The sequence below is a fragment of the Pseudophryne corroboree genome, chromosome 3 (genome assembly GCF_028390025.1).
Source record: "Pseudophryne corroboree isolate aPseCor3 chromosome 3, aPseCor3.hap2, whole genome shotgun sequence".
In the NCBI taxonomy this organism is placed as follows: Eukaryota; Metazoa; Chordata; class Amphibia; order Anura; family Myobatrachidae; genus Pseudophryne; species Pseudophryne corroboree.
Genome location: NC_086446.1, coordinates 154,879,235 through 154,904,993, shown reverse-complemented (window position 1 = coordinate 154,904,993; position 25,759 = coordinate 154,879,235). Strand labels below are relative to the sequence as shown.

Genomic DNA, 25,759 nt, shown 5'->3' with positions numbered 1-25,759 from the left:
GGTATCCTTAGTCTTTCATGTAAACTTTTGCTTTAAACTGTGGCTGTGTTTTAAACCCGTTTTTAAACCTTTTAATTTTTCTCTTTTATGCCATTTTTTCACCACGGGTCTCCCTGCGGAGTCTGACTCATCTTGGCTTTAATATACAGCCTACCTAGGCTGCATTATACTAATGAACTCAGCTGTTGAGCAACGCATCCATCTACTGATTGGACACGAATCAGCTCAGACCGTATTAATACCAGCAGGGACCCAGCCCGTGACAGGAAGTGATCAAGCCCGGTATACGGGTGAAACGCGTCTGCTGAACCTTCTCCTTCCGGCTGTCTGAAGCATCCTTGTCTTTATACACCTGTCGCTGCCCGATGCCTTTCCAGCCCAGCAGCATCATCCACCTCCAGAACAACTGTGACGGACTGTGGGGCAGATGTATTAATCTGGAGTATGCATAAGGAAGTGATAAACCAGTGATATGTGCAAGGTGATAAAGGCAGCAGCCAATCAGCTCCAATATGTAAATTAACAGTTAGGATCTGATTGGCTGGTGCGTTATCACCTTGCACATATCACTGGTTTATCACTTCCTTATGCCTTCTCCAGGTTAATACATCTGCCCCTGTACTACTAAACGCCCGCACCTGTCCGTGTTTGGGGCCCGCCCAGCCCTTGATCCAGCGTAGAAGTGCCATTCACCTCCTGGGCGACAGAGATCAACTGCATTACAGGACGTCCACATCTGTCCGCCGGTTTGTGCTTTCTCACCGGGCGGCCACGCACCATCCTCCACTGACGGTGCCACACTGCCTTTGGCTATCAGACTTTCAACCTGCTTTTGGGACCTACTGCCTTTGGCATCAGAACTTTTCCATCGGACTTTCACTGCCAGAGATTGATTGTCTATACCCGCCCGTGTCCTGTACTTTTCCAGCACGGCCGCCATGTTTAATCCTTACACCGGTGGTGACACAACATAATAGGACTCAGGACATTTTTTCTGGCAATTGCTACTGGTAATATCAGTATCTCGTTATTACTCATTGTTTATATCCTTAGTATGTCCCACCTTTAACGATAGGATTATTTAATTATCATCTGCGTGGATTGTCAATTCATTAAACAACATTGCTTATGCACATATGCCTATGTGCTTATTAGCACCCAATTATCAAGAGCAATGCGTGTTATGTGTTTAGTTATCTATCTAATTTATTATACCTACCTTTGCAGACATTTATTTATATTGTCTCTGTGTACTCTCAGTTTCTGAGTCACGGTTTGTGCATTTGCTACATTGTTTATTCCTATCTGCTACATGCTACATGAGTATCATTATTGTTGGAACCTCCAAGCACATAATACTTTAGGTTCACAGTCATTATCTGTGTATTTGTTCCATTGTTATTCTTCCATTCAGGGCTTAAATCTTTCATTTTAAATACTTGTTGGACTCCTATATCTGGCTTTAGAACTACACTGCTCTAGATATTATCAGATATCATACCACACTGGTAACGCCCAAAACCGTCCGATCTTGGAAGCTAATCTGTGTTGGGCTGGGTCAGTACTCAAGTGGGCGACTCTTGAGGAAGACTCAGTTTAGTAGAGATAAGACTGGCCTACTACGCTCAGAGTCTAACACTGACAGCAGATTCACTCTGCTATCTTATTTCTTACTGTTCAGTTTTTCCTCATGACAGCTGGGTACATCACGCTTGTTTGCTTGCACACATCCAAATCTCCATCAGGTATTCTAACTGTATATTAACGCAGGGCTAGTATATTTAGGTGTCTTAGCTGTCTCACAAGCTATTGGGGTTAATCCCCTATGACACTCTGGACTTCGGCAGCCGGAATTTATTATGCTAATATTGGCATTTGATTATTACTAATTGTATTACAGTATTGTATTGTTCTATCTAGTATCAGCAATCCATTGCTACCTATTTCACTTTTTTGATTACTATCTCGATTCCATTGACCACTGATCACATTTTATCATTGTATTATTATTAAAAGTTAATTTTTAGATCTATCTTTCATTCTTTCATACATTAATTTAAGTTAAGAGTGCGCCCACAAAAGAGTCTCTTTTTTTGCTGTCTCAAGTTGCTATTGACTCAGGGTGCACCACCAAATAAAAATAAGAAAACAGGGTTTTTCTCTATATCTTTCTATTTTGGTTACTACATTGATATATAATACTTACTACATACCGGTGCGGTATTCCCCCAAATATATATCTAGCCCAGCTGACAATATTTGAGATTTCCTGTTGTTGCCCATCAACCAATCAATGATCCCCTTGTTATCTAAATACACGCCCCATTGATTAATCAGTTATGAATTATTGTATAATTATGCACTATATATGTAAGCCTGAAATCCCCTGAAGGGATGGGCATCATTGATGAAGTCTGTCTTGGGTCACGTTTCTCTGCGCAGAAATATGTAGGCGTGACCTCTTCTTTGATAATAGATTCTATATGCTGAATATCATCGCAATGGAGACTCCCTAATTCTTGTAAAATAATTAGGCATTAACAATAGCAAGATAGCAAAAAACGGCACTCAGGAGCTCCGAGGGTTTAGAAATGCATGGTCTACATTTCGTAGACCTTTAATCTCCATCATCAGGACATCCTGATGAAGGAGATTAAAGGTCTCCGAAACGTAGACCACGCATTTCTAAACCCTCGGAGTTCCCAAGTGCCGTTTTTTCCTATCTTGCTATTAACCTATATGATTCTGGCACCGGGACCAGCTGTAATATTGTGGGAGTGCCGGACACCTTCTGTATATATATATATATATATATATATATATATATATAGCATTTCTTTAGGTTTCCTAAATTATGAATCTAAAAACATCACTTCTGATAAAACTGCAATTTTTGCACAGCAGCTTCTCGGAAAAGTGATATTCTCTCCCCCTTCCCCTGCAGCTGAGGTGTCCATAAGGACTTCTTCACAATGCGCATGCCACCGCCAGCGTCCATATTGGGAGTGTGGAAATTATCGTGGCAATGCTGTGATATGGAGATATGAGTGATTTCTCCTTCATTACAGCATTAATGAATGAAGCTGCAACTTTAAAATGAGAAACGGGTGATATCATTGTTGAAACCCCCTGTTTAGCAATGATGAATATTCCCCTTATTAAGGATTTCCAATATTGAAGAAGAAGGTCACACTACACTTGTTATTTCTGCCAGCTGCCACTTCTGATTTATTACACTTATTATCATCCCATTGTCTATATATTTCCGTCTCTCTACGCTAGTTGTGATCAGAGCCGGATTAAGAAATAGAGAGGAAGCTGGGACCGGGGAAATGCAGGAAAGGGGAGGAGCTAAGAGGAGAAGGGAGAGCGTCTCCTCCTCACCTCCAGCGGGGCCGTACTGCTGCGCTGCGCTGCTGACATGTCATGGATAGCAGTGCAGCATTACCAAGTGTGGCGTACTGGTGGTGGGCGGCACAGCGCTGGCGGCGGCATGTAAATGAGTCAGTGTGACTCGTTGATATGCCACTGACTGGAGGCTCCTTTTATAAAGGGGGGCCCGGGGTACGTATCCCCGGGACCCCCCCCTTAATCCGGCTCTGGTTGTGATTGGAGCCCCAATATGATGTTATTACATAGTAACATAGTTTCTGAGGTTGAAAAAAGACAATTTGTTCATCGAGTTCAACCTGTTAGTGATTTTCTACACTGAAGTATTATTAAGACTAATTTTAACTGTGGTGAATGTTTAGCCGTAAATTAAAATATTCCGTTTTTTATTACCATAGTACATGATTTACCCACCATAACCTGTATATCCTTATCCATTAGGATTTTATCAAGCCCATTCTTAAAAGTAATGACCGCGTCCGCCATTATTACTCTCTTCCCCCTGTCCTTCCCCAGGTTCCTCCCGTCTCCCCCTGTACTATCAATAGCATTGTGCTCCCTACCCTATGTCTCATGTCTTCACATTCTCTGTGTTCTACTTCCATATATGATCTTTTTTATAGTATATATATATATATATATATATATATATACCAAATATCCAGCACTGTACAGATTGGTGGAGCCTTATGAACAAATGATGTTGATGAAGAAGAAGAACTAGCTCCATAGGGTCAGTGATGTATGCACTCAAATGTGACTGAAGATAGGCAGAGAGCTCATACACAGACAGAAGCCTCATAACCGGAGTGGGGTCTCATTGCTGCAATAACTGTCTGTCTATGCAGTCGCTTAGTTCACAATCACCATGTCGACAGTCACAATGCCAACACCAGAAAGATTCAACTTTAACATTTATCACGTTGACCGGGCATAATGTTGATATGTTGACAATATGATTAAGGTTAACAGACCTACCTGAAAAAACTGCAGTTATGACCATGTAGACATTCTCAGCTGCTTTACACTCCGATCATGGATGTGTATATAACCTGTGCTATTTGTCACATAGGAACCAGAGAACCAGCTGCTGCTGTTACCCACATTCAGCCCACTTGTCTGATCACTGAAACATACTGCAGGCTACACTTTCATTCAGAGGAGACCTTATCATTTAATCAGATGCATGTTTATTGTAAGCCACTTCAAATAAAAATTGCTTCCTGGCATTTTCGATACTAAAGGTTTAGAGGTATTTGATAAGAAATATACTGAACCAGGTTCGATGTCACAACGGCTGGAACTTCCACTGCTGCCATCTGCCCACATGTGAGACTCCTGCTGCCGCATTAGCCGCTTGACTACTCTTATTGTCTGGAGCAATGTGGCCATAGATTGGGGCTCCCTTGGAATACAGCATAGTAAAAATCCTGACTAACATGGTACGAAACATTCCTCGATTCCTGAATTGACTGTCTGTGTACGCCATTCGCATTTCTGAAGACTGGTCACTCAATAGCCAGGCAACAGGTGGCCCCACGCCTCCTTTTCTGGCACACACATTAGGGAAAGTCTGGATACATCGTTCCACAAAGCGTTCACTGCGTTCATTGCCACCAAACACCCAAGATGCATTAACAAGGCATGCTTCATCAGGGCGGAGCGTAGAGAACTGCAACTCACTGTGAAACAAATGAAATTAAGAGTGAGACGGGATATACTAACTTGGGATGCTTGAGTATTGTGATGTGACCTTGACTACATACAAAAAGCAAATAAATCTTTATCTACATATTATACACACAAAATACATACTGTACATTTAATAGAAGAATATAATTGTATTGATATTGACTAAAAGTAAAAGAAGTGAATTTACTCTGGCATGTACAGTATTATGTGGTATCCCATCTGTTGTTGTAGGCACATATCACATACCCTCCAACATGACCCGCCCCATTAGGTACAAAATAGACGTTATGGTAAGAACTTACCGTTGATAACGTGATTTCTCTTATGTCCACAGGTGTCCACAGGTATCCACAGGATAACATTGGGATAACATTGTCGAGCGACAGCGAAAATGGCACCAACACGGTCACAAGCTTTCTGGCCTCCCAGGATGCATTGGGGCCTCCACTATATAGTCCCGCCCACTGACTCAGTCAGATCAGTTCTTTCCACAGCGATTTTAGGCAGGAACATTAGGTAGAGACCTGTACAGGCGATAAGAACACACATGCACACCCTTTCATACAAGAAGGAAGAGGTTTTTAGTGTTTGTCTAGATCCTCAAATCAGATGCGTCAGGGTGGGATCCCTGTGGATACCTGTGGACATAAGAGAAATCACGTTATCAACGGCAAGTTCTTACCATAACGTCTATTTCTCTGGCTGGGTCCACAGGATTATCCACAGGATAACATTGGGATTCCCAAAGCCATTTTAGTGGTGGGGACGCTCCTGATTGCACAGGAGGACCTTTCGCCCGAAGTCTGCGTCATGAGAGGCAAAAGTATCCAAGGCATAATGTTTGATGAATGTGTTTATGGAAGACTATGGGGCTGCCCTACATATCTGTTCTGCTGATGCACCCTGTTGTGCTGCCCAAGAAGGACCTACCTTACGTGTAGAGTGTGCAGAGACATTAGCCGGAATAGGGAGATCTGCATGAGAATAAGCTTCTGATATTACCATTCGGAGCCATCTCGCCAGCGTCTGTTTACTAGCAGGCCAACCTCTCCTATGGAATTCGTAGAGGATGAAGAGGGAATCTGTTTTCCTGATGGCACTAGTACAATCTATGTAGATTTTTAAAGCCTGGACCACGTCCAGCAACGCTTCTCCCGCAGATAGTCCCGATACCTGAAAAGCGGGGACTACAATCTCTTCATTCAGGTGAAATTTTGATACCACCTTTGGAAGATAGCTAGATCTCGTTCTGACAACTGCCTTGTCTGGAAAAAAAACTTAGGAAAGGAGATTTACATGAAAATGCTCCCAAATCTGACACTCTTCTGGCTGACGCCATTGCCAGTAAAAAAAGAACTTTAACCGTTAACCACTTAAGATCCGCTCTCTCAAGTGGTTCAAACAAAGGACCCTGGAGAAATTTAAGAACTAAATTCAAATCCCAGGGATCTGCAGGAGGAACAAATGGAGGTTAAATATGTACTACTCCTTGGAAAAACGTACGTACATCCTGTAGGTCAGCAATCTTCTGCTGAAACCATACAGTCAACGCTGAGACTTGCACCCTCAAGGAAGCAACCTTCAACCCTTTATCCAATCCTGCCTGCAGGAAATCCAAAATTCTAGCTACTTTAAAAGATCTCGGATTGTAATTTTTTCCAGAACACCAATAAATATAGACTTGCCATATTCTATGATATACACGGGCCGAAGAAGGCTTTCTTGCTCTAAGCATGGTTTGCATTACTTGCTTTGAAAATCCTTTAGCCTCTAAGATAGAGGTTTCAACAGCCACGCCGTCAAAGACAGGCGATCCAGATGACTGTGACAACAAGGACCCTGCATTAACAGATCTGGATGTTGAGGGAGCAGTATCGGTGCTTCCACGGACATTCTCAACAGATCTGTGTACCAATGCCTTCTTGGCCAAGCTGGAGCTATTAGAATGATTGCTCCCTTTGCCTGTTTTATCTTTCTCACTACTCTGGGTAACAGAGATATTGGAGGGAACAGATATGCCAGCCGAAACCTCCATTCTACTGACAGTGCGTCTACCAGGATCGCTCCTGGGTCCCTTGTTCTTGATCCGTACCTCAGAACTTTGTTGTTTAGACGAGACGCCATAAGGTCTATCTCCGGTAGACCCCATCTGTTCACCAGTGTCTGAAACACTTCTGGGTGTAGTGCCCATTCGGTTTCCTGAATGGTGTGCCGACTGAGAAAATCCGCTTCCCAATTTAGTACACCCGGGACAAATACTGCTGACAATGCCGGGAGATGGAGTTCCGCCCATTTTAGAATGGGAGTTACTTCCTCCATCAGACTCTTGCTGTGAGTTCCTCCTTGATGATTGAGGTATGCTACTGCCGTCGCATTGTCTGAGCGGATCTGGACTGGTCTTCCTTGTAGATTGTCCTTTGCCTGAACTAGGGCCAAGTAAATGGCTCTTATTTCTAACAGATTTATCGGCAGGCGACATTCCCTTGCGGTCCATTTTCCCTGGAACCATAGGCTTCCAAGTACCACCCCCCAGCCTTGCAGGCTGGCATCTGTCATCAGGACTTGCCACTCTTTTATCCAAAAGGGTCTCCCCTTGTTTAAATGGTCTGTCTGTAGCCACCATGCTAGAGACCTTTTTACATTTACTGGAATCTTTATCATCTGCTTCTTCATTGTTTGATGATTTCCATTCCATTTGGTCAAAATGAGATGCTGCAACGGTCTGGAGTGGAATTGCGCATATTCCACCATGTCAAACGTTGATACCATCAGACCCAACAGTCGCATTGCTGCATGGACTGACATTGTCTGGGCTTGCAACGCTTCCTGAGCCATGACCTGTACCTTGACTATTTTCTTCTCTGGTAAGAGAACTTTCTGTAGGTCTGAATCCAATATGGCTCCCAAATGAACCATCCGCTGTGACGGATTCAGGGACGACTTCTCCCAATTTATGAGCCACCCGTGTCTCTGCTAACAAACTATTGTCTGTTGGAGATGGCTCAACAGTAAATCTTGCGACTGTGCTAAGATTAATAGGTCGTCTAGGTATGGGAATATTCTTATCCCTTGTTTGCGCAGACAAGCTGCCATTACCACCATGATCTTGGTAAACACCCTGGGTGCTGTAGCTAGCCCAAAGGGCAGAGCTTGGAACTGGAAGTGTTCCTTGAGGATGGCAAACCTGAGGTAACACTGATGTGATAGTGCTATAGGCACACGTAGGTTAGCATCCCGTACATCCAGAGATACCATATAGTCTCCCGGTTCCATAGCCAACATTATGGAGCGTAACGTCTCCATGTGGAACTTCGGGATCCATATGTAATTGTTCAACATCTTCAGATTTAGAATTGGTCGATATGACCCATTTGGTTTCTGGATTAGAAACAGATTGGAGTAATACCCCTGTCCCTTTTGTGATGGAGGTACTGGGACAATCACACCTGACTGCAGTAATTTTTGGACTGCTTCTTGCAGGGCATTGGCCTTCGACTCTATACGAGACGGGCTGGTGCAAAAAAATCTTTGAGGAGTCTGCCTCCTGAATGGGAACCCATACCCCTGAAATACTACCTTCTGCACCCAGGCATCTGCTGTTGACTGTTGCCATGTGTGTGCAAATTGCAGGAGTCGGCCCCCAACCCTGGAATCCTCCAGGCGGAGGCCCGTCTCTTCATGCTGAGGGTTTCTGTTCAGGTTTGGAAGCTGGCTTTTTGATAGCCCACTGCTTCCTACCCCTGGATTTAAACTGGGGTTGTTTAGGCTCCTCTTTACCTTTCGCTTTGCTTTGCCAGCGAAATAAGCAAAATTTTAAACCCTTGGACTTAGGGTTATAGGTAGCCGGAAATCTGACCTTCGATTCAGCCTCTGACTCTAGGATATCCGATAAAGGTTTTCCAAATAATATATTACCCACGAAAGGCAATGCTTCCAATTCCTTCTTGGACTCCGCATCTGCCTTCCAGGTCCGTAGCCAAACTGCTCTGCGAGCGACTACTGCCAGGGCTGAAGCTTTAGAAGCAACAGTGCCTACATCAATGGCTGCTTCTTCTAAATACTGGGCAGATTGTCTTAAACGGCAAAGACGATCCTCTTGCTCCCTAGTAGGAGAGGGGATGTCATTCTCTAGTTCCTCTATCCATTCGCCCATTGCCTTTGCTACCCAGGCCGAAGCCATAGCAGGTCTTACCACTGCACCCACAAGAGAAAAAATATTTTTCAATAGGCTTTCTACCCTCCTGTCTGTGACATCATTCAAAGAGGTAGATGACAGTGGCAAAGCAGATTTATGCACGAGTCGCAGAACATGTGCATCTACTTTTGGGGGAACTTCTCTCTTCGAACAATCTCCAGCAGGAAATGGATAATAAGAATCCCATCTCCTAGGAATCTTATACTTTTTACTGGGCGCTGCCCAAGACTCATCCATCATTTCCGTCAACTCCTCTGACGCTGGAAATTCAGCTTTCACTGACTTTGTTCGTTTGAATACAGGTGCTTTTGCTTTTAACGCTGTCTTGGCTGGTTCTTCCAGAGAAAGCACAGCCTTCACTGCATTAATGAGTTCAGCTACATCTTCTGAACTAAAGCTCTGCGACTGATCATCATACGGAGTTGAATCTATTGTTTCCGCATCATCATCCGATGTATCCTCTTGTGTAGTCTGCCATACAGACGTATCTGTCCTAGTCTTACCTGCCCCTTGGTTGCTTGTAGAGGCTACTGGAACCAAACCATAGGAAGGGAGCTGCATGTATGGGTTCATAGTGTAACCTAACCCTTGAGGTGGTGCTACCAGAGCTAACCTGTCCGCTATTGAAGACAGAGTCTTTGCGAACATATTCCATGCTGGCTCTACTGGAGGTTGAACTAACTCCTGTTTTTTACTTTGCTGTAAAGCGAAACAGTTTGCACACAAACCCTCATAAGTGACCAATTGATTCATATCAATTACCCCTGACTTACAAGATAAGCATGTTAGGGCTATGGGAGTGCTTGACAAATTCTCCTCATCACTTTTGCCGCTCACAGACATTTTTTCTGATATTGACAACACAATTTTGTGACTGAAAAAACACCCTATAATCAGTATGTAGAGGTGAAATCAATCTGACCACAGTGCACCTGATTTGAGGGTCAGAACAGGACTGACATTACACAGAAAAGTCAGCACGCATACTAGCAGTCAGTCACATGTTAAAGCATTAGACATTGTCATATGAGAATACAACCTCCATAATAACTTATACATAAGTAGGAAAATTGTACTTCTGTTTAACTGGTTCTTTTTTCAACATAACATGCAGAAAACACAGTAATATACAGTTCTCATATGCAATAGGTACTAAAAATTAACAATGCACACTAAGAAGTAGAAGGAATTTTTAGTACTGTATACCCTGCCTCCAGAGAGCGGGATACAGGGAGACTCACCACACTTCCATATCCAAGCAAAGACGCTCGTAAGACGCTGAGTGGATTCAGACGCTACTGGTGTACACTGCCGCTCTTGGTAACTGATAACGGACACGGGCGCTCACCAACGGACATGGACGCTGAGCGACTCCACGTGCATGCAGACGCTAAAGGCCTGCAACTCGGTCTGGGCGGGTTTATATCCAGTGTACACAACCGCAGCGTCTAAGCTGCGATGAGTACCCTCGTGGTAGCGTCTGAGCCGGAAGTGAGGTCATTCAGTTCATGAAACGAGAGACACGCGGGAACTGGCCATGAACTCGGAGGAGGGACGGCCAGGAGAGCGTCTGAAACCCCCTGTTGACTTAAACTCCAAGGATCGCGGCCTCATCTAGTCCTGGGGCCTATGATCCCCAGAGCGTAGCGCTGTCACACCGGGATGTTCGGCGCATCAACACACTGTTTGTAGTCTCCACCAAATCAGTGTAGCTGTGTCCTGACCCCTCTAGTAAGAGGAAGTCCATAGACTCACCGTCTCCCCATGCTCCGGCCACAGCCTGGTAACGTCTGCTGGATCTGCTAGAACATCCGACACAGATGCCCGTCGAGACAGCACTGTACCGCGAATGTAAGCGTTGTTGCGACCCGGTGGGGAGTTGTTGGAGCGACTCTTTCTAATATGCGTTTAAGACGCTGTTAAGAGAAGTCGCTCAAAAACCAAAACAGTAAGTCTATAAAAATAAAGTAATGAAAACTTGAGGCTGCTTTCACAGCAGCCCTGTGACCATGCGGCTTCCTGCCGCACCAAGTAAAAAACTGATCTGACTGAGTCAGTGGGCGGGACTATATAGTGGAGGCCCCAATGCATCCTGGGGTACCAGAAAGCTTGTGACCGTGTTGGTGCCATTTTCGCTGTCGCTCGACAATATCCCAATGTTATCCTGTGGATAATCCTGTGGACCCAGCCAGAGAAATGCTCTATTTCTGGACTTCCCTCTTAATTTATTATTGCCATCACCTGTGAAGAAACAGCTCTCTTATCATTGAACTAGTTCAACACAGGTGATAGAAATCATAAATTAAGAGGGAAGTCCAGACACAGAGCATTTTGTACCTAGTGGGGAGGGTCATGTTGGAGGGTCTGATATCATTTAGGTTTAGTAGGTATCTTACAGCTGAGATGGAAGCTCCAGTGGGTCATCTGTCTTCTCTGGCAATGAATACACAAGCTAACCTTCTGAGGCTGCAGCAGAGAGGCTATTCCCATACAGGCATACACACAATAACATCACATAAGGTGACAGCCTTGATAAATAGAATAATCAAGTAGATTTAGAGAATATGACAAATATAAGACAGCACTGTAGCTTGCAATACAGTAGTAAATAGGCTACAATTCTCTGTAATAGGTAAATAGGCTTTTTTTTTTCATCTTAGCTGCTGCAGCACCTCTTTAGCTATGGCTATAAATAATGCACTTTCTTATTTGCTTCAACACACTAGATTCTAAACACATAATAACTTTAAAAAAAAATATGATGAAAAAACAAAACAGTTGACTCAGGAGTCTAGCAATATACCAAACTAATCAGTCTTTTACTGTACTTTAATGTGAACATAGAGTTCTTTTATTGGTGTTCTCTCTTTTTAGGTGGTCACTGTCCTATAACATGCATGCACTTGTAATCCACAAAAGGCAAAAGTAATAGAATTAGCACCTAATGCTGGCCTTTCTTGATATCAGAAAATAACAGCTTTAACTTTCTAGTGATAAAGCACAATAACCATACTTCCATGTTTAGTAGCACAGCTATCTTTATCTTGAGTGTGCTCATACCTCCCAACTTTTGTCCCTTTGGAAGAGGGACACGCCGAGCTGGAGGCGTGGCCGTGGCAAAAGGGGGAGGAGCGCCTAGTAGAGGGGCGGGGCCTCTCGGTAAGGGGGCATGGCCTATCGCCGCAACCCCCCGTTTTCATCATTTTGGGGGCGTGTCCAGCGCTCCATGAGCTGCTGGACAGCGCACGGCATTTATTCAGTGCGATCACCGGCTGCTTTGCAAAGCAGAGCAGCGGTGATCACTACCTCTCCCAGCTGCCCCCCCGCCCACGGGACACTGCGACCCGCGGGAGGGACAGCGGGACAATGTCCAATTAGCGGATTGTCCCGCTGAAATCGGGACAGTTGGGAGGTATGAGTGTGCTTATTGTGCTTTATCATTGGAAAGTTATAGTTATCAAAAGCTTAGTTCCAAGTATGCTTTCAGTCATCTTATAATTTTCTCATGCTAAGAGATTTAGGGCCTAATTCAAGGTTGATTTCAAAAGCAAAATCTTCCTCTAATGGGCAAACCATTTGCACTGGTGGGGGGCAGATATAACATGTGCAGAGTTAGATTTGGGTGGGTTATATTGTTTCCGTGCTGGGTTAATACTGGCTGCTTTATATTTACACTGCAATTTAGATTTCGATTTGAACACACCCCACCCAAATCTTAATCTCTTACCAGTGCACGTGGGTTTGCACATTTGAGGAAGATTTTGCTTTTGCAATCAACCTTGAATTAGACTGTATGTAAAATATATCTTATTTTTAAAACTTTATTACCATTTCAATATGGAAACACATCAGACGTAGCTTTCAACCAGCAGTTACTCGCTCCAAGGAACTCCTATTCGTTTAACATTGGACCTGCCTTCAATTTTGGGACTTACAGTAAATTCCCTGTATTCTCAAGGGAACAATCGACTTTTGCATTGGAGATCATTGCTAATTTGGGCTAGGACTTCTATGATACTGCTAACACTATTACCTCAAAGCTGGACTATATACTGTAAATTTTTCTTAAAGAGCTATACACCCCTTTTTAAACCTGTCCCTATGCCATATAAATAGACTTATTTGAGGACTTTCTGAAACATCATTAAAGGTGTCGTGCAATATAGTTATAGAATTGTGAATTATTACATTTGTGCTTTTTGGGGGTTCACTACGGCTGGCCGGCGGTCGGGCTCCCGGCGCCCAGCATACCGGCGCCGGGAGCCCGACCGCCGGCTGACCGACAGTGTGGCGAGTGCAAATGAGCCCCTTGCGGGCTCGCTGCGCTCGCCACGCTACGGGCACGGTGGCGCGCTACGCGCGCCACACTATTTTATTCTCCCTCTATGGGGGTCGTGGACCCCCACGAGGGAAAATAAGTGTCGGTATGCCGGCGGTCGGGCTCCCGGCGCCGGTATACTGAGCGCCGGGAGCCCGACCGCCGGTATACAGAAGACCACCCCTTTTTGGACATGCTATCAGACCCAACTATTGCTGTATGATACAGGCCTTCAGCCTTGTGTGCTGTTATTAGGCTACAATTGTCACCTTGTGTGGAGGAATTTTGAAGTGACAGGCAATAATGTGGAAGGACTCTATGTAGTGAGGATCAATGAAGTGAGTCTAAGGGAATAATTCAGACCTGATCGCTAGGGTGCGTTTTTTGCATTCCTGCGATCAGGTAGTCACTGCCTGTTGAATGTTGTTGTTGAATTGTTGTTGTTGAACACTGAATGTTGTGTGTGCAGGTGTGCGATCGCATGTGTAGCAGAGCTGCATTAACATAAGTTTGCACAGTTTCTGCTCAGCCCAGGACTTACTCAGCCGCTGCAATGATCGGGGCCGTAGCTGACGTCAGAAACCCTCCCTCCAAATGCCTAGTCCCACCTGCATTTTCCCAATATTCCTTTAAAATGGTCAGTTGCCACCCACAAATGCCCTCTTACCGTCAATCTCCTTGCTGCGGACCGTCGCGCCTGTGCATTGTGGTGCATACGCAGTTCAGATCTGATCGCAGGCTGTGAGAAAACGCTGCCTAGCGATCAGGTCTGAATTGGCCCCTAAGTTTGTAGCAAGCTTCTATTAAATGAACCTCTATGTAGTGTGCCTCTTTGTGGAAAACCTCTATGTAATTAGCCTCTATGTGTCAAGTCTCTATCTAGGTAACCTGTATGAAGTAAGCCTCGATGTAGTGAGCCCCTATGTGGTAAGCCTCTATGTAGTGAGCTTCTGTGTGTTTAGCCTCTTTGTGGAAAACCTCTATGTAATTAGCCTCTATGTGTCAAGTCTCTATCTAGGTAACCTGTATGAAGTAAGCCTCGATGTAGTGAGCCCCTATGTGGTAAGCCTCTATGTAGTGAGCTTCTGTGTGTTTAGCCTCTTTGTGGAAAGACTCTATGAAGTGAGCCTTAAGTTAGTGAGCCCTTATGTGGTGAGCCTCTGGTAAGCCTCTGTGTGGTGAGCCTGTATGTATTGAGACTCCATATGCTTAGCCTCCATATACTGAGCATTATCTCGTAAGCCTCTAGGAAGTTTTCATGTTTGAAATTAGTTTCTACGTTCTTAGCTTCCATGAATTATCTATGTAGTGAGCCTCCCTTCCTCCTTCCTGCTCACAGCCCTGCTGCATCAGCTCACCGCAAACCCGCCCCGCCACCACCGCCGGACACTGTGCGGGTGGCCACTCACCTCTTGTGCCCCGCAGCTTCTCCTCTATCAGCAGTGTGCTGCTGCAGGCACATCTGCTGTCAATGTCCTGGCTGCTGGCTCCGTGTCTCTCCATCCTCACTGATGCTGGGAGGAGCCAGACTAAGCAATGCCATGGCTCCTCCCAGCATCAGTGAGAATGGGGAGTCAGAGCCATCCATTACCCGTAAAAAACACTGACAGTAGATGTGCCTGCAATAGCAAGTAGGCATATTATCCAGGTGCAGGGGGAGTGGGGGGCCAGGCCCTGGATGTGGCCAGGGCCCCGTAGCAACCACACTCCCTGCACCTACGATACCTACGTCTATGGCGGGCGCCATGTTTCCAGAAACCTGTGCATGCACAATAAAAAGGGGGCATGGCCACTCAAAAGGGGGCATGTCCTTCAGTGTAGTTTACCACACCATATACCCCTTATACACATTATGCACCACAATAGTAGGACTCCTTACTGGTGCCCCTTTCACATTATACTACACAGTATGTGCCGAAATTCACATTATTCCACACAGTATGAGCCAAAATTCACATTATACCCAACAGTTTAAGCCAAAATTCACATTATAGCACACAGAATGAGCCAAAATTCACATTATAGCACACGGTATGAGCCGAAATTCACCTTATAGCACACAGAATGAGCCAAAATTCACATTATAGCACACCGTATGAGCCGAAATTCACATTATAGAACAAGGTATGAGCCAAAATTCACATTATAGCAAACAGTATGAGCCAAAATTCACATTATAGCACACAGTATGACCCGAAATTCCCATTATAGCACACGGTATGACCCGAAATTCATATTATAGCACACAGAATGAGCCAAAATTCACATTACAGCACACGGTATGAGCCGAAATTCACATTATAGAATGACAGAGGGACAGTTAGAGTGACAGCAGTGACAGGGAGAGTGACAGAGAGAGGGATAGCAAGGGCATACAGTAGGGACTAGGGAGAGAGAAAGGCAGCAGGGTAAGATTACCTGTTTAGCAGCGGCGGCGGTCTGCGGTGCGGTGGATGAGTAGGCTGTGGTAGGCGTGGGTGGAGGAGGCTGTGGGCCTTGGAGATAGTGCAGATGAGGAGGCTGTGGGAGTGCAGAGGGCCGACGGCGGAGGCTGAGGGAGGCTGCAGCGGATCTGGGACCAGGCTGGCTTTATTATCTCTGCTGCCGCATCGAGCTCCTGTGACCATGTCGCTAATATTTCCAAACTGCCACGGACCAGCAGCCAATCAGCGACAGATTTGAACTAGTAGTGCCGTGGTCACAGGAGCTCAATGCGGCGTCAGGGATAATAAAGCCAGCCTGGTCCCAGATCCGCTGCAGCTGAGAGTCTGGAACCAGGGTTTCCAGTGAGACGGCGATGGTAGGGGCAGAGGGACGGAGGATGGACCGGGAGCTCAGCTTCTTTGTCAGCTCTGCAGTGCTCGAAGAAGTGCCGGTATACCATACCATTGTATACCAGCCCACTTCGAGCACTGCTAGCATGCCGTAATACACATACAGTAATGCCCACAGCAGTAGTAACCCTTATACAATGCCCACAGTAGTAGTGCCCCTTATGCAATGCCTGCACTAGTAGTGCCCCTCATGTCCCAAGTAGTGGTGCCCCTTAAGAAGTGCCCCCTTTACAATGCCCTCATTAGTAGTGCACCCCATCAGTAATGCCCTTAATGGTAATGCCCCTGTGTAGTATTTCCCCCAGTAGTAATGTTGCCTGTAGTAATGCCGCCAGTCATTTAGGCCCCTGTAGTTTAGCCCTAATGTAGTTGCTGTAGCTGGCGAGCTCTTCATAAGCTTGGTTGTGCTTGATTTTATTGCAAAGTCACGTGACTTTACCAGCCAGAGACACTCATGTGCTTTGTAGAGGTCCAGGAAACCCAACATAACATCTTGAAATGATACAAGTAAAAATAACAGGATATAGCGCACAATCCTATTCCAATAGGCATATGTCAATACTCAGTCCTTAAACCCTCAAAGAAAGATTGCTTGATTTTTCATCGACAATTCCTTCTTCACATATCCAACATCTCTCAGTGTGGAGTTCCTCAGAAACAAGTAAATAAAAAATATATATTGTGTAGTATGTTTAACACATAGGGACACACTCCTCAATAGTGGGGCTAGATAACGTTTCTAGTGAACCCAAAGCAAAAAGGTACTGCATACCAAAACTCACACTGCAACCAGGTGTAAAAAACTCATCAAGTTATCTTTAATTCCGTCACCACGTGGGGTGGATACAAGAAACATCCGGGATGCACATGTACCGTACTCACATGAAAATGTGTATTTGAATTCACGTAGTGGTTTTATTATTTTTTTTACTGGTTATTATCAATCTCATGCTCTTGGATGTTTTGGCACCAATACAAAGAACAGAATGACTAAACATACCAAAGCTATTACATGTCAGATTGTATACTGACTATACACAATTTGTGTTTTTAATTTCATTCTGTTCATTATATGAGTGTGAATAATAGGACGTCACATACATCAGTGTACATTCTTTTGTGCATCTTATATCCGGTTGCTACATGACCTATCAGTATTTGAGCTTTAGGTTTAGGCCCCTTTATGGTATTGCCACATCTGTGGCTGGTCAGTAACCCTATCAGTTTGTGACCTTTAGGTTTATGCCCTTTCATGGTATTGTCACATCTGAGTCTGGTCAGTAGCCCTATAAGTATGTAAGCTTTGGGTGGGACAGTAGCCTAAACAGCCTAGACAGCCTGGATGAATATTGACTGCAGAAGTGCCAGGATGATCTGAATATAACTCATCCTCTAGATGCAGAGGGCGAGGCTCTTGAGTATTCTGATGTGATTGCTGCATTGAACATCTGCTGAACTGATCAATAACCTTAGCTAAGTATACAATTAATTCATACACTGTATTTATATATTCAAGTTGTTTGTTGAAGTACTTTTCTGGGAATCCACCCACCTGGGTCTCCTTGAACTTAACCCACCTGTAACACTATCTGGTCCTTATTTCTTTGTAAGGATATCCTTTTGTCTATAACATGCATGCTTAAATTGCTCTACTGTCTTTGCCTCTACCACCTGTGACAGCAGTTTATTCCACTTGTCCACCACCCTTTCTGTGAAGTCATTTTTCCTCAAGTTTCCCCTGTACCTACTTCCATCAAGTTTCAGTGTATGTCCTTGTGTTCTAATTCGTCTCTTCCTTTGAAAAATGTCTCCCTCCAGTACCTTGTTAAAACCCATGGTATATTTGAAAGTTTTTATCATGATCCCCCTTTCCCTTCTCTGCTCCAAACTATTAAATCTTTTAGCCTTTCCAGGTAAGTTTTGTGATATAGGCCATGCACCATTAAAATTGCCCTTCTTTGTACAGTCTCTAATGTGTTAATATCCTTATGGAATATGGCCTCCAGAATTGAACACAGGATTCTATATAAGGCCATACCAATGACCTATACAGTGGCATTATTATGTCTCTCTTTCTGCTGCTGATTCTTCTCCCTATGCAACCAAACATCTGACTAGCCTTCTTTATTGCTTTGTTACATTGCTTACTCGCCTTTAAGTCACCTGAAGTAGTGACTCCTAGATCCCTTCCCTCCACAGTAGTTTGCAAAATAGTGCCTTAATACTATATTTAGCCTTAGGATTTTTGATTTTGCATTTTTCACATGTAAATTGTAATTGCCTATTGTTGACCATTCATCTAGTCTACCTAGATCATAAATCATTTGTTTTACTAGTTCAATTCCTGGGGTACTTCACTGGTAACATTTCCCTCTTGTGAATGCATTCCATTTACTACAACTCTCTGTTTTCTATTCTGCAATCAAGATCTTATCCATTCAACCATCTTAATATACAATCCCATGCTTTCGAGTCTGCAATGTGGGACAGTGTCAAAAGCTTTACTAAAGTTTAGATAAGCTATATCTACAGCCCCCTCCCCCCGCCGCCCCTTTATTTATTACTTTAGTCACCAAGTCAAAAAAGTCAATAAAATTTGTTTGACATGTACTCCCCCCAGTAAATCAATGCTGGTTGGGATCCTGTAAATTGCTGGATTTGAGATAATCTACAACTCTTTCTTTTGAGAGTGTTTCCATCAATATCCCTTCTACTGAGCTCACGGGTTAATAGTTGCTTGCCTCTTCCTTGCTTCCACTTTAGTGCAGTGGGACATTTGCTCTTTTCCAGTCCTCTGGAATTACTACTGTAGCTAGTGACTGGATGAATAATCCTGTTAATGGTGCTCCCAGCACCCCTTTAAGCTCTTTTAGTATCCTTGGATGTATCCCATCTGGCCCCATTGATTTATCCACTTTCAATTGTGAGAGTTCTGTTAGGACCTTCTCCTCTGTAAATGTACATGTCTCTACTTTATCTTTCTGAAAACACCTGCAACTTAACTGTGGCCCCTTCCCCTATCTTCCATTAATGAATACTGAGCAAATATAAGTATTAAGATGATCTGCTATTACATTGTCTCCCTCAACAAGACTCCCACTCTCTGTCTTTAGTATTCCGCCTTTTGTTTTTCTCCTGTTTATATACTTTTTATATGCTGACTGACTGGGCCATTTTCTCCTCAGTTTGTGCTTTTGCACATCTGATTACCTTTTAAGTCTCCTGCTGTCTCACAAGATACACCTCTTTGTCGTTAATATTTTGGAGCTGCTTATATTTCCTAAATCCCACCTATTTTGCTTTCAAAATACTTGCTACTTCTTTCACAAACCAAACTGGCTTCCTTTTTCTTGTGTTTTTCCTAATCCTTTTGATACAAAGGTCTGTTACTTTTTAATTTTTCCCACCTCTTCGGCACTCCTTCCTACTTCCTCTGCTCTGCCAAAGAATCCCTTACGCATGTTCCCATCCATCCAAAATCAGCCTTCCTAAAATCTAACACCTTTTTTTTTATATGGGATATGTCTGTCTCTGTCTTTATGCTGCACCATACTGCTTGATGATCACTGGATCCCAGGTGTTCACCCACTTTTACATCAGATATTCTGTCTCCATTTGTAAGTATAAAGTCTAATATTGCATCTTTCTGAGTGTGCTCCCTCACAAATTGCTGGAGGGATGCTTGCTGCAAGGAATTCAAAATGTCCCTTCTTCTATTGGAACTTGCAACAGACAACTCCCAGTTTACATCAGGCAGATTAAAGGCTTCCATGATTATAACCTCTCCTTTTAATGCCATTGTATTGATGTCCTGCAATAGGTTCCTGCCCACTTCCTCTTTATGACCTGGTGGTCTGTGTATCACCCCAATACAACGAATTGCCTTCTCCCGGTTTCTAAGGTCACCGAAAGGCCATCAGTTTTCCCCCCGATACTTTGTATTAAGGTAGTATTTATGCTTTTTTCGCTACCCCTCCTCCTATTCTTCCCATTCTGACCTTCCTAAATAAAGTATATCCAGCCTTGTCCAAGTTATGATTTTCATTCCACCATGACCATGAATAGCCACAATATCCAGATCATCCCTTTTGTCAGCTCCTGGGCCCTCATTCCAACCTGATCACTAGCAGGCTAGTTTTTTAGCACTGCTGTGATAAGGTAGTCGCTGCCTACAGGGAAGGGGGGAATCACTGTGCTGGGCTGCGCTCGCTTGTGCAGAGAGCTGCACAAACAAAAGTTTGTGCCCTATCTGCACAGCTTAGGACTTACTCACCCGCTGCAATCATCTAGGACGGAGCTGACGTCAGGATCCCTCCCTTGAAACGGGTGGGCACGCCTGCGTTTGGACGGACACTCCCTGAAAACGGTCAGTTGATGCCTCCGGCCGGCTTCTTCCTGTCAATCTTCTTGTGGTCGTGGGTGCGATTGCTTTCTTCATTGGTTCTGTCACTCCCTGGCGACGGCCGTCGCCAGGGAGTGACGCACCTACACATTGTGGTCACGGCGCATGGGCAGTTCAGACCCGGTCACAGTGTACAATCAGGTCGGAATGACCCCCCTAGCTCCTAGCATTTGCACACCTAGCTCTTTTTGTTTGTGCTTCGCTTTTATCAACATTGGCCAAAGGCTGACTGGCTAAACTAAGCAACAGAGCAGTCGCAGAAACACACAGCAGTTATTTCTGTTTAAAAATGTGTTGAAAATTAGTAATATAATTCAGCAATAACCACTATGAAAAAAAAATTGCCCACAAAAATACAGCCCATTATGAAAAAAGTGGTGCAAGATGGTATTGTCCTTGAGCCCTCCCACCCTTATATTGTATATTAAAAAGGACTTGCACAGTTTAACAAACCAATCACTTCAGCAACAGGGACTGACACTTTTGTGGCCGGATTGCTTGGTTTCTTTAGGCCCTCACAAAACATTTTTTTATAAGGACTACCTCCGATCATTAATGAGGAGGTTGATGATGAGGGTGATGGTGATGGAGATTGCATGTGCAAGTCTAAACTAGCTAATACTGGATGGTTTGTTATTTAAACCAAAAAACATAAAGGTGGTTTTGCAAAACCCAAACTAAAACCAAAACACGTGGATGAAATTAGAACCAAAACCAACCAAAACACATGAGGCGGCGCACGTCTCTACTTTACATTAAAGTTTGTAGTTATGTCAGTCACAGCGAGAGTATTTTCTATGGTATTACAAGAGGAATTAATAACAGTGCCAATCTTTGTGATATTGGTGAATATCGTTACATGACTCATGATATCAAATATAGGTGGGATTAGTGGTTGGGGAGGCTGCCTATTAAAGCAATGGGGAGGACCAGGAAGACGTACAGTAAACTCAGTCTCATAAAGACTTTCGTAATCTCACTTTCGTAATCTGAAAAGCCACACTTGTATATTTGTGTAATAAGTAGCACCTACGGATTTTTTCTAATTTTGACTGTATATCTATGTGCATGTCCGTGACTGTATACAAAATATGATATAACTTGTTTTGGCAAAATTAGAAAAAAACTGTGGATGCTAATTTTTACACAGATATACAATACAAGTGTGTCCTTTGTGGGAATCGAACCCTAGCATACAGGCATAGTAACCATTGGTGATACCACTATGCCAAGAGAGCGAGGTGATTGGCACCTGCAGTGACATAGTGATGTTGCTCATTTCATTTTTTTTTATAGTGCTGTGTGTCCCAACTCTATCGCTGATTGTAATGATTTAATAAAGAGATTGCACGTGCCGCAAAAAGAAACTTGCGTGGTTTCGCAATAGTATCGCCAATTCAAATTATGCTGCACTGTAGCACAATCTTATTCACATTACACTACATACAGTAGTAGTGTCCCTTATTCATGTTTACTGCCCCTTATACACAAAGCCCACAGCAGTAGTGTCCCTTATGCAGTGCCACGAGTAGTAGTGCCCCTTATGTCCCCAGGAGTGATGCCACTTATGAAGTGCCCCTTATACAATGCCCTCATTAGTAGTGTCCCCAGTAGTAATGCCCCCAGTGGTAATGCCCCTGTGTAGTATTTCCCCCAGTAGTAATGCCCCTGTGTAGTATTGCCCCAGTAGTAGTGCCCCCATAATTATGCCCCCATGTAGTATTGCCCCCAATAGTTATACTCCCATAGTTATGCCCTCATTAGTATTGACCCCATAGTTATGCCCCCATGTAGTATTGCCCCAGTAGTTATGCCCCATGTAATATTGCCCCCATGTAATGTTGCCCTCTGTAGTAGCACCACTTACACACACAAAAAAAATCCACAATACTTACCTTAAGCCCCACTCCTGCATCCGATCGCCGCCATCCGTCTAGCCGAACGCTCCTCAGAACTATGGGAGAGACATCACAGCCCTAAACAGCCGATAGAATCAGGCTGTTTGGGGCCGGAGCTGACATCACACACCCTCCCTGAAAACGCTTGGGAATGCCTGCCTTTTTCCTGACACTCCTAGAAAACGGGCAGTTACCATCCCCAAGCGTCCTCTTCCTGTCAATCACCTTGTGTGCGCCTAGCGATCAAACTTTCGCACCATTCTCTCACTGTTTGGCCTCGCACCTGCGCATTGTGATGCATACGCATGCATACACTCCAACATGACCCATTCCATTAGGTACAAAATGCTCTATCCTGGATTTCCTTGTCAGTGGTGGCTACAGAGGACGGGCTGCAGCACAGTCCAAAATTCAAATAGGGGAGCCACACCAACTGCCACCATAATACTGCCAAACATCATCATCTGGGACTCACTGGCAATGGGTGTGGCTCCTCTATTTAAATTTTGGACTGTGCTGCAGCCCCTCCTCTGTAACTGCCACTGGCAAGGAAGTCCAGGAACAGAGCATTTTGTACCTAAAGGAATGGGTCATGTTGGAGGGTATGCGCATGCACAGTCATTCGATAATCGTCCGCTGTGTGAGTTTGCACAGCAGCGATCAGGTATGAATTAGGCCCATAGTGTATAAGTTAGCAAAACATTACAATTAAATAACAAGGTGCTATAGAATTTGAAGTAATATATGAGATCTTTTTTAATTGTACAGTTAAAATGTAAATGTTCGGTTTCTGTCAGTAATGCATAAAAGACTTACAGAGGCTACTTGCAGTACGAGTTTAGAAATGGCCGCACACCTTACACTGCAAAGAAATACAAGTGTGGCAATCACTATATGGAGCAAGGCTGAAATGATATAAAACATGGAAGAGAGAATTTGCTTATACTGTACGTTTTTGTGACATCATTCTGTTTTGTCCAGGGTCCTGTTTTTATCGAACTTGCCCATTAGTATGGTATAGTATGGCATTGTACTGTATGTTTTATTGTACCTTATTGTGCAGTTCTTCAGTTCCTCTTCCTCTGTCTTATCCTTCATGTATAACAGGTTACTTGTTGTGTGCATTTTGCTTCCATAAGTGGAACTGACTTCTTCAAGCACCTTCCCCAACTGTGGCTGGCACCCTTTGAAAGGCATGTTAATAAATCATAGGAATACAATAAATTATTTACATTGATAAATATTATGAAGGAAGCACGGTTTCCTAAGCATCATCTCTTGACTGCTATAATAGTCAGCAGGGACATGTGGATGGGATGGATGACCATGAAATGTTCAGGGACAAAAATAACATAGCCTGTACAGTAAGTCTATGAAAAGTTGGTGAGGTGGTGGTCTTTATCATCGTCTTTCTATTCATCTAACCCTCTGCTGCTATTCATGAAGCAGTGAAAAGTGTGGAGAAGTGAGCCAGTGGAGAAGTTGCCCATGGCAACCAATCAGCATTGAATTAACATTTATAATTTGCATACTATACAGTTGTACGGAGCAGCTGATTGGTTGCCATGGGCAACTTCTCCACAGGCTCACTTCTCCCCTCTTTTCACTGCTTCATAATTAGACCCCAGAGGAACCTCACAAACAGATGAAGGAAGGAACCAGATAAAGTAGAAATTACATTTTTGTAAACTGAAGCATTTTGTAGTGAATCTGTTCACTTGGACCTCCAGACTGGTATCTCCAAGGGGAGCAGTCCATATACTGTAGTAAGAAAGTATGAAATTAAGGTTTTGTAAGAACTCTATTCAATGGACAGCTGACACTTCTTTGTTAACACATTAACAAATAACTATGGAATAGCAGAATCCTAGGCGCTTTAGTACAGACATGCAGTAATAAGATGTTATAAATAACACTCCTTAACCCTTATAAGAGTAGCAGCTCATAATACAGAGTTTGTGTATGGTGTACACATAGACAGAAATAGGTAATGAAGAAAATAAGCGCTTATGAGTGTGATAACAAAATAGGAATATACAGGTGGGTGTAGTTATGGCCAAGAACACTTATCTGGTTTAAAAGAACTTCCAACGAGTGTTCATCATTTAGGATTTACATGTAAAAGAAAAACACAACAAACATAGTGTGCACCGTTCTCAAACTCACAAAATGTCATTTGTAATGGAGGGCAATAAATCAGGGATCAGGCTTATTCCCAAAAAAAACATATTTAGTAGCCCAGACATTAAAGAATAAAACATAATATGGGTATGACAGCGCCAAAAAATAGTAGAAATAGTTTTTCACAGTATGTCTATTAGATTCCCCTGTGAAATGTTTGATCTCTACGATACCACTCCCCTTTCTTTATGGGGCGTCTGCTCAATCTTAAATAAAACCTACACTTGTACGTGTGTAGGATAAAAGGAATTTAGAAAAAACAGATAAGATCAGAGCGACCACCGGTGGTAAAAGCAGTATAAAACTAGAGATAAATATTTAAAAGCAAAGGCGGGATTTATTTATAACGAACGTAATCAGTTAAAAAAATACTTTTAGACACACATGGCAGCTTATAAAAAATGCGTATTTTTCTAAAAAAAATTTTTTGCTTAAAAATAAACCATAAAAGTATTCAGAAAAAAGGCATATAAAAAGACACAAATGTGTACTAAAAACAGGTCCTCATAATCATAATATAAGTACCATGCGAGGTATTAAGGTATCTAAAATTAGTTAAAAAAGAGAAGTGATGAATATAGTAAACAGCTTAACTTGAGGATTTTCAGTAATGGCAGGAATCACCCAACGCGTTTCGTCTGGTATGACTTCATCAAGGGGTAGTGAGCACAGTGGGACATGTCATCTATTTATACCCCTATGGGTCAGGAAGTAATTGGTGACATCACTTCCTGTGACAGGATGTACAGGATACACAATATGTTACTATGTTCAAAAAATACAATGTAAATAATATCTGCAGTGAGGGATGTTAATATAGTGTAAAGCGCCTGAATTGCGCTTGGATAA

At 43.5% G+C, this 25,759-nt stretch overlaps 1 protein-coding gene across 2 annotated transcripts in view; it reads right to left on the bottom strand.

Moving 5' to 3' along the window:
• Positions 1-25,759, bottom strand: part of RPL7L1 (ribosomal protein L7 like 1) — a 426,894-nt gene that overhangs the window by 301,467 nt on the left and 99,668 nt on the right. For both annotated transcript variants that reach the window (XM_063958503.1, XM_063958504.1), the window contains one exon: positions 23,781-23,913. In XM_063958503.1, the coding sequence (XP_063814573.1) occupies positions 23,781-23,913 (133 nt within the window). The remainder of the gene's footprint in view (positions 1-23,780; positions 23,914-25,759) is intronic.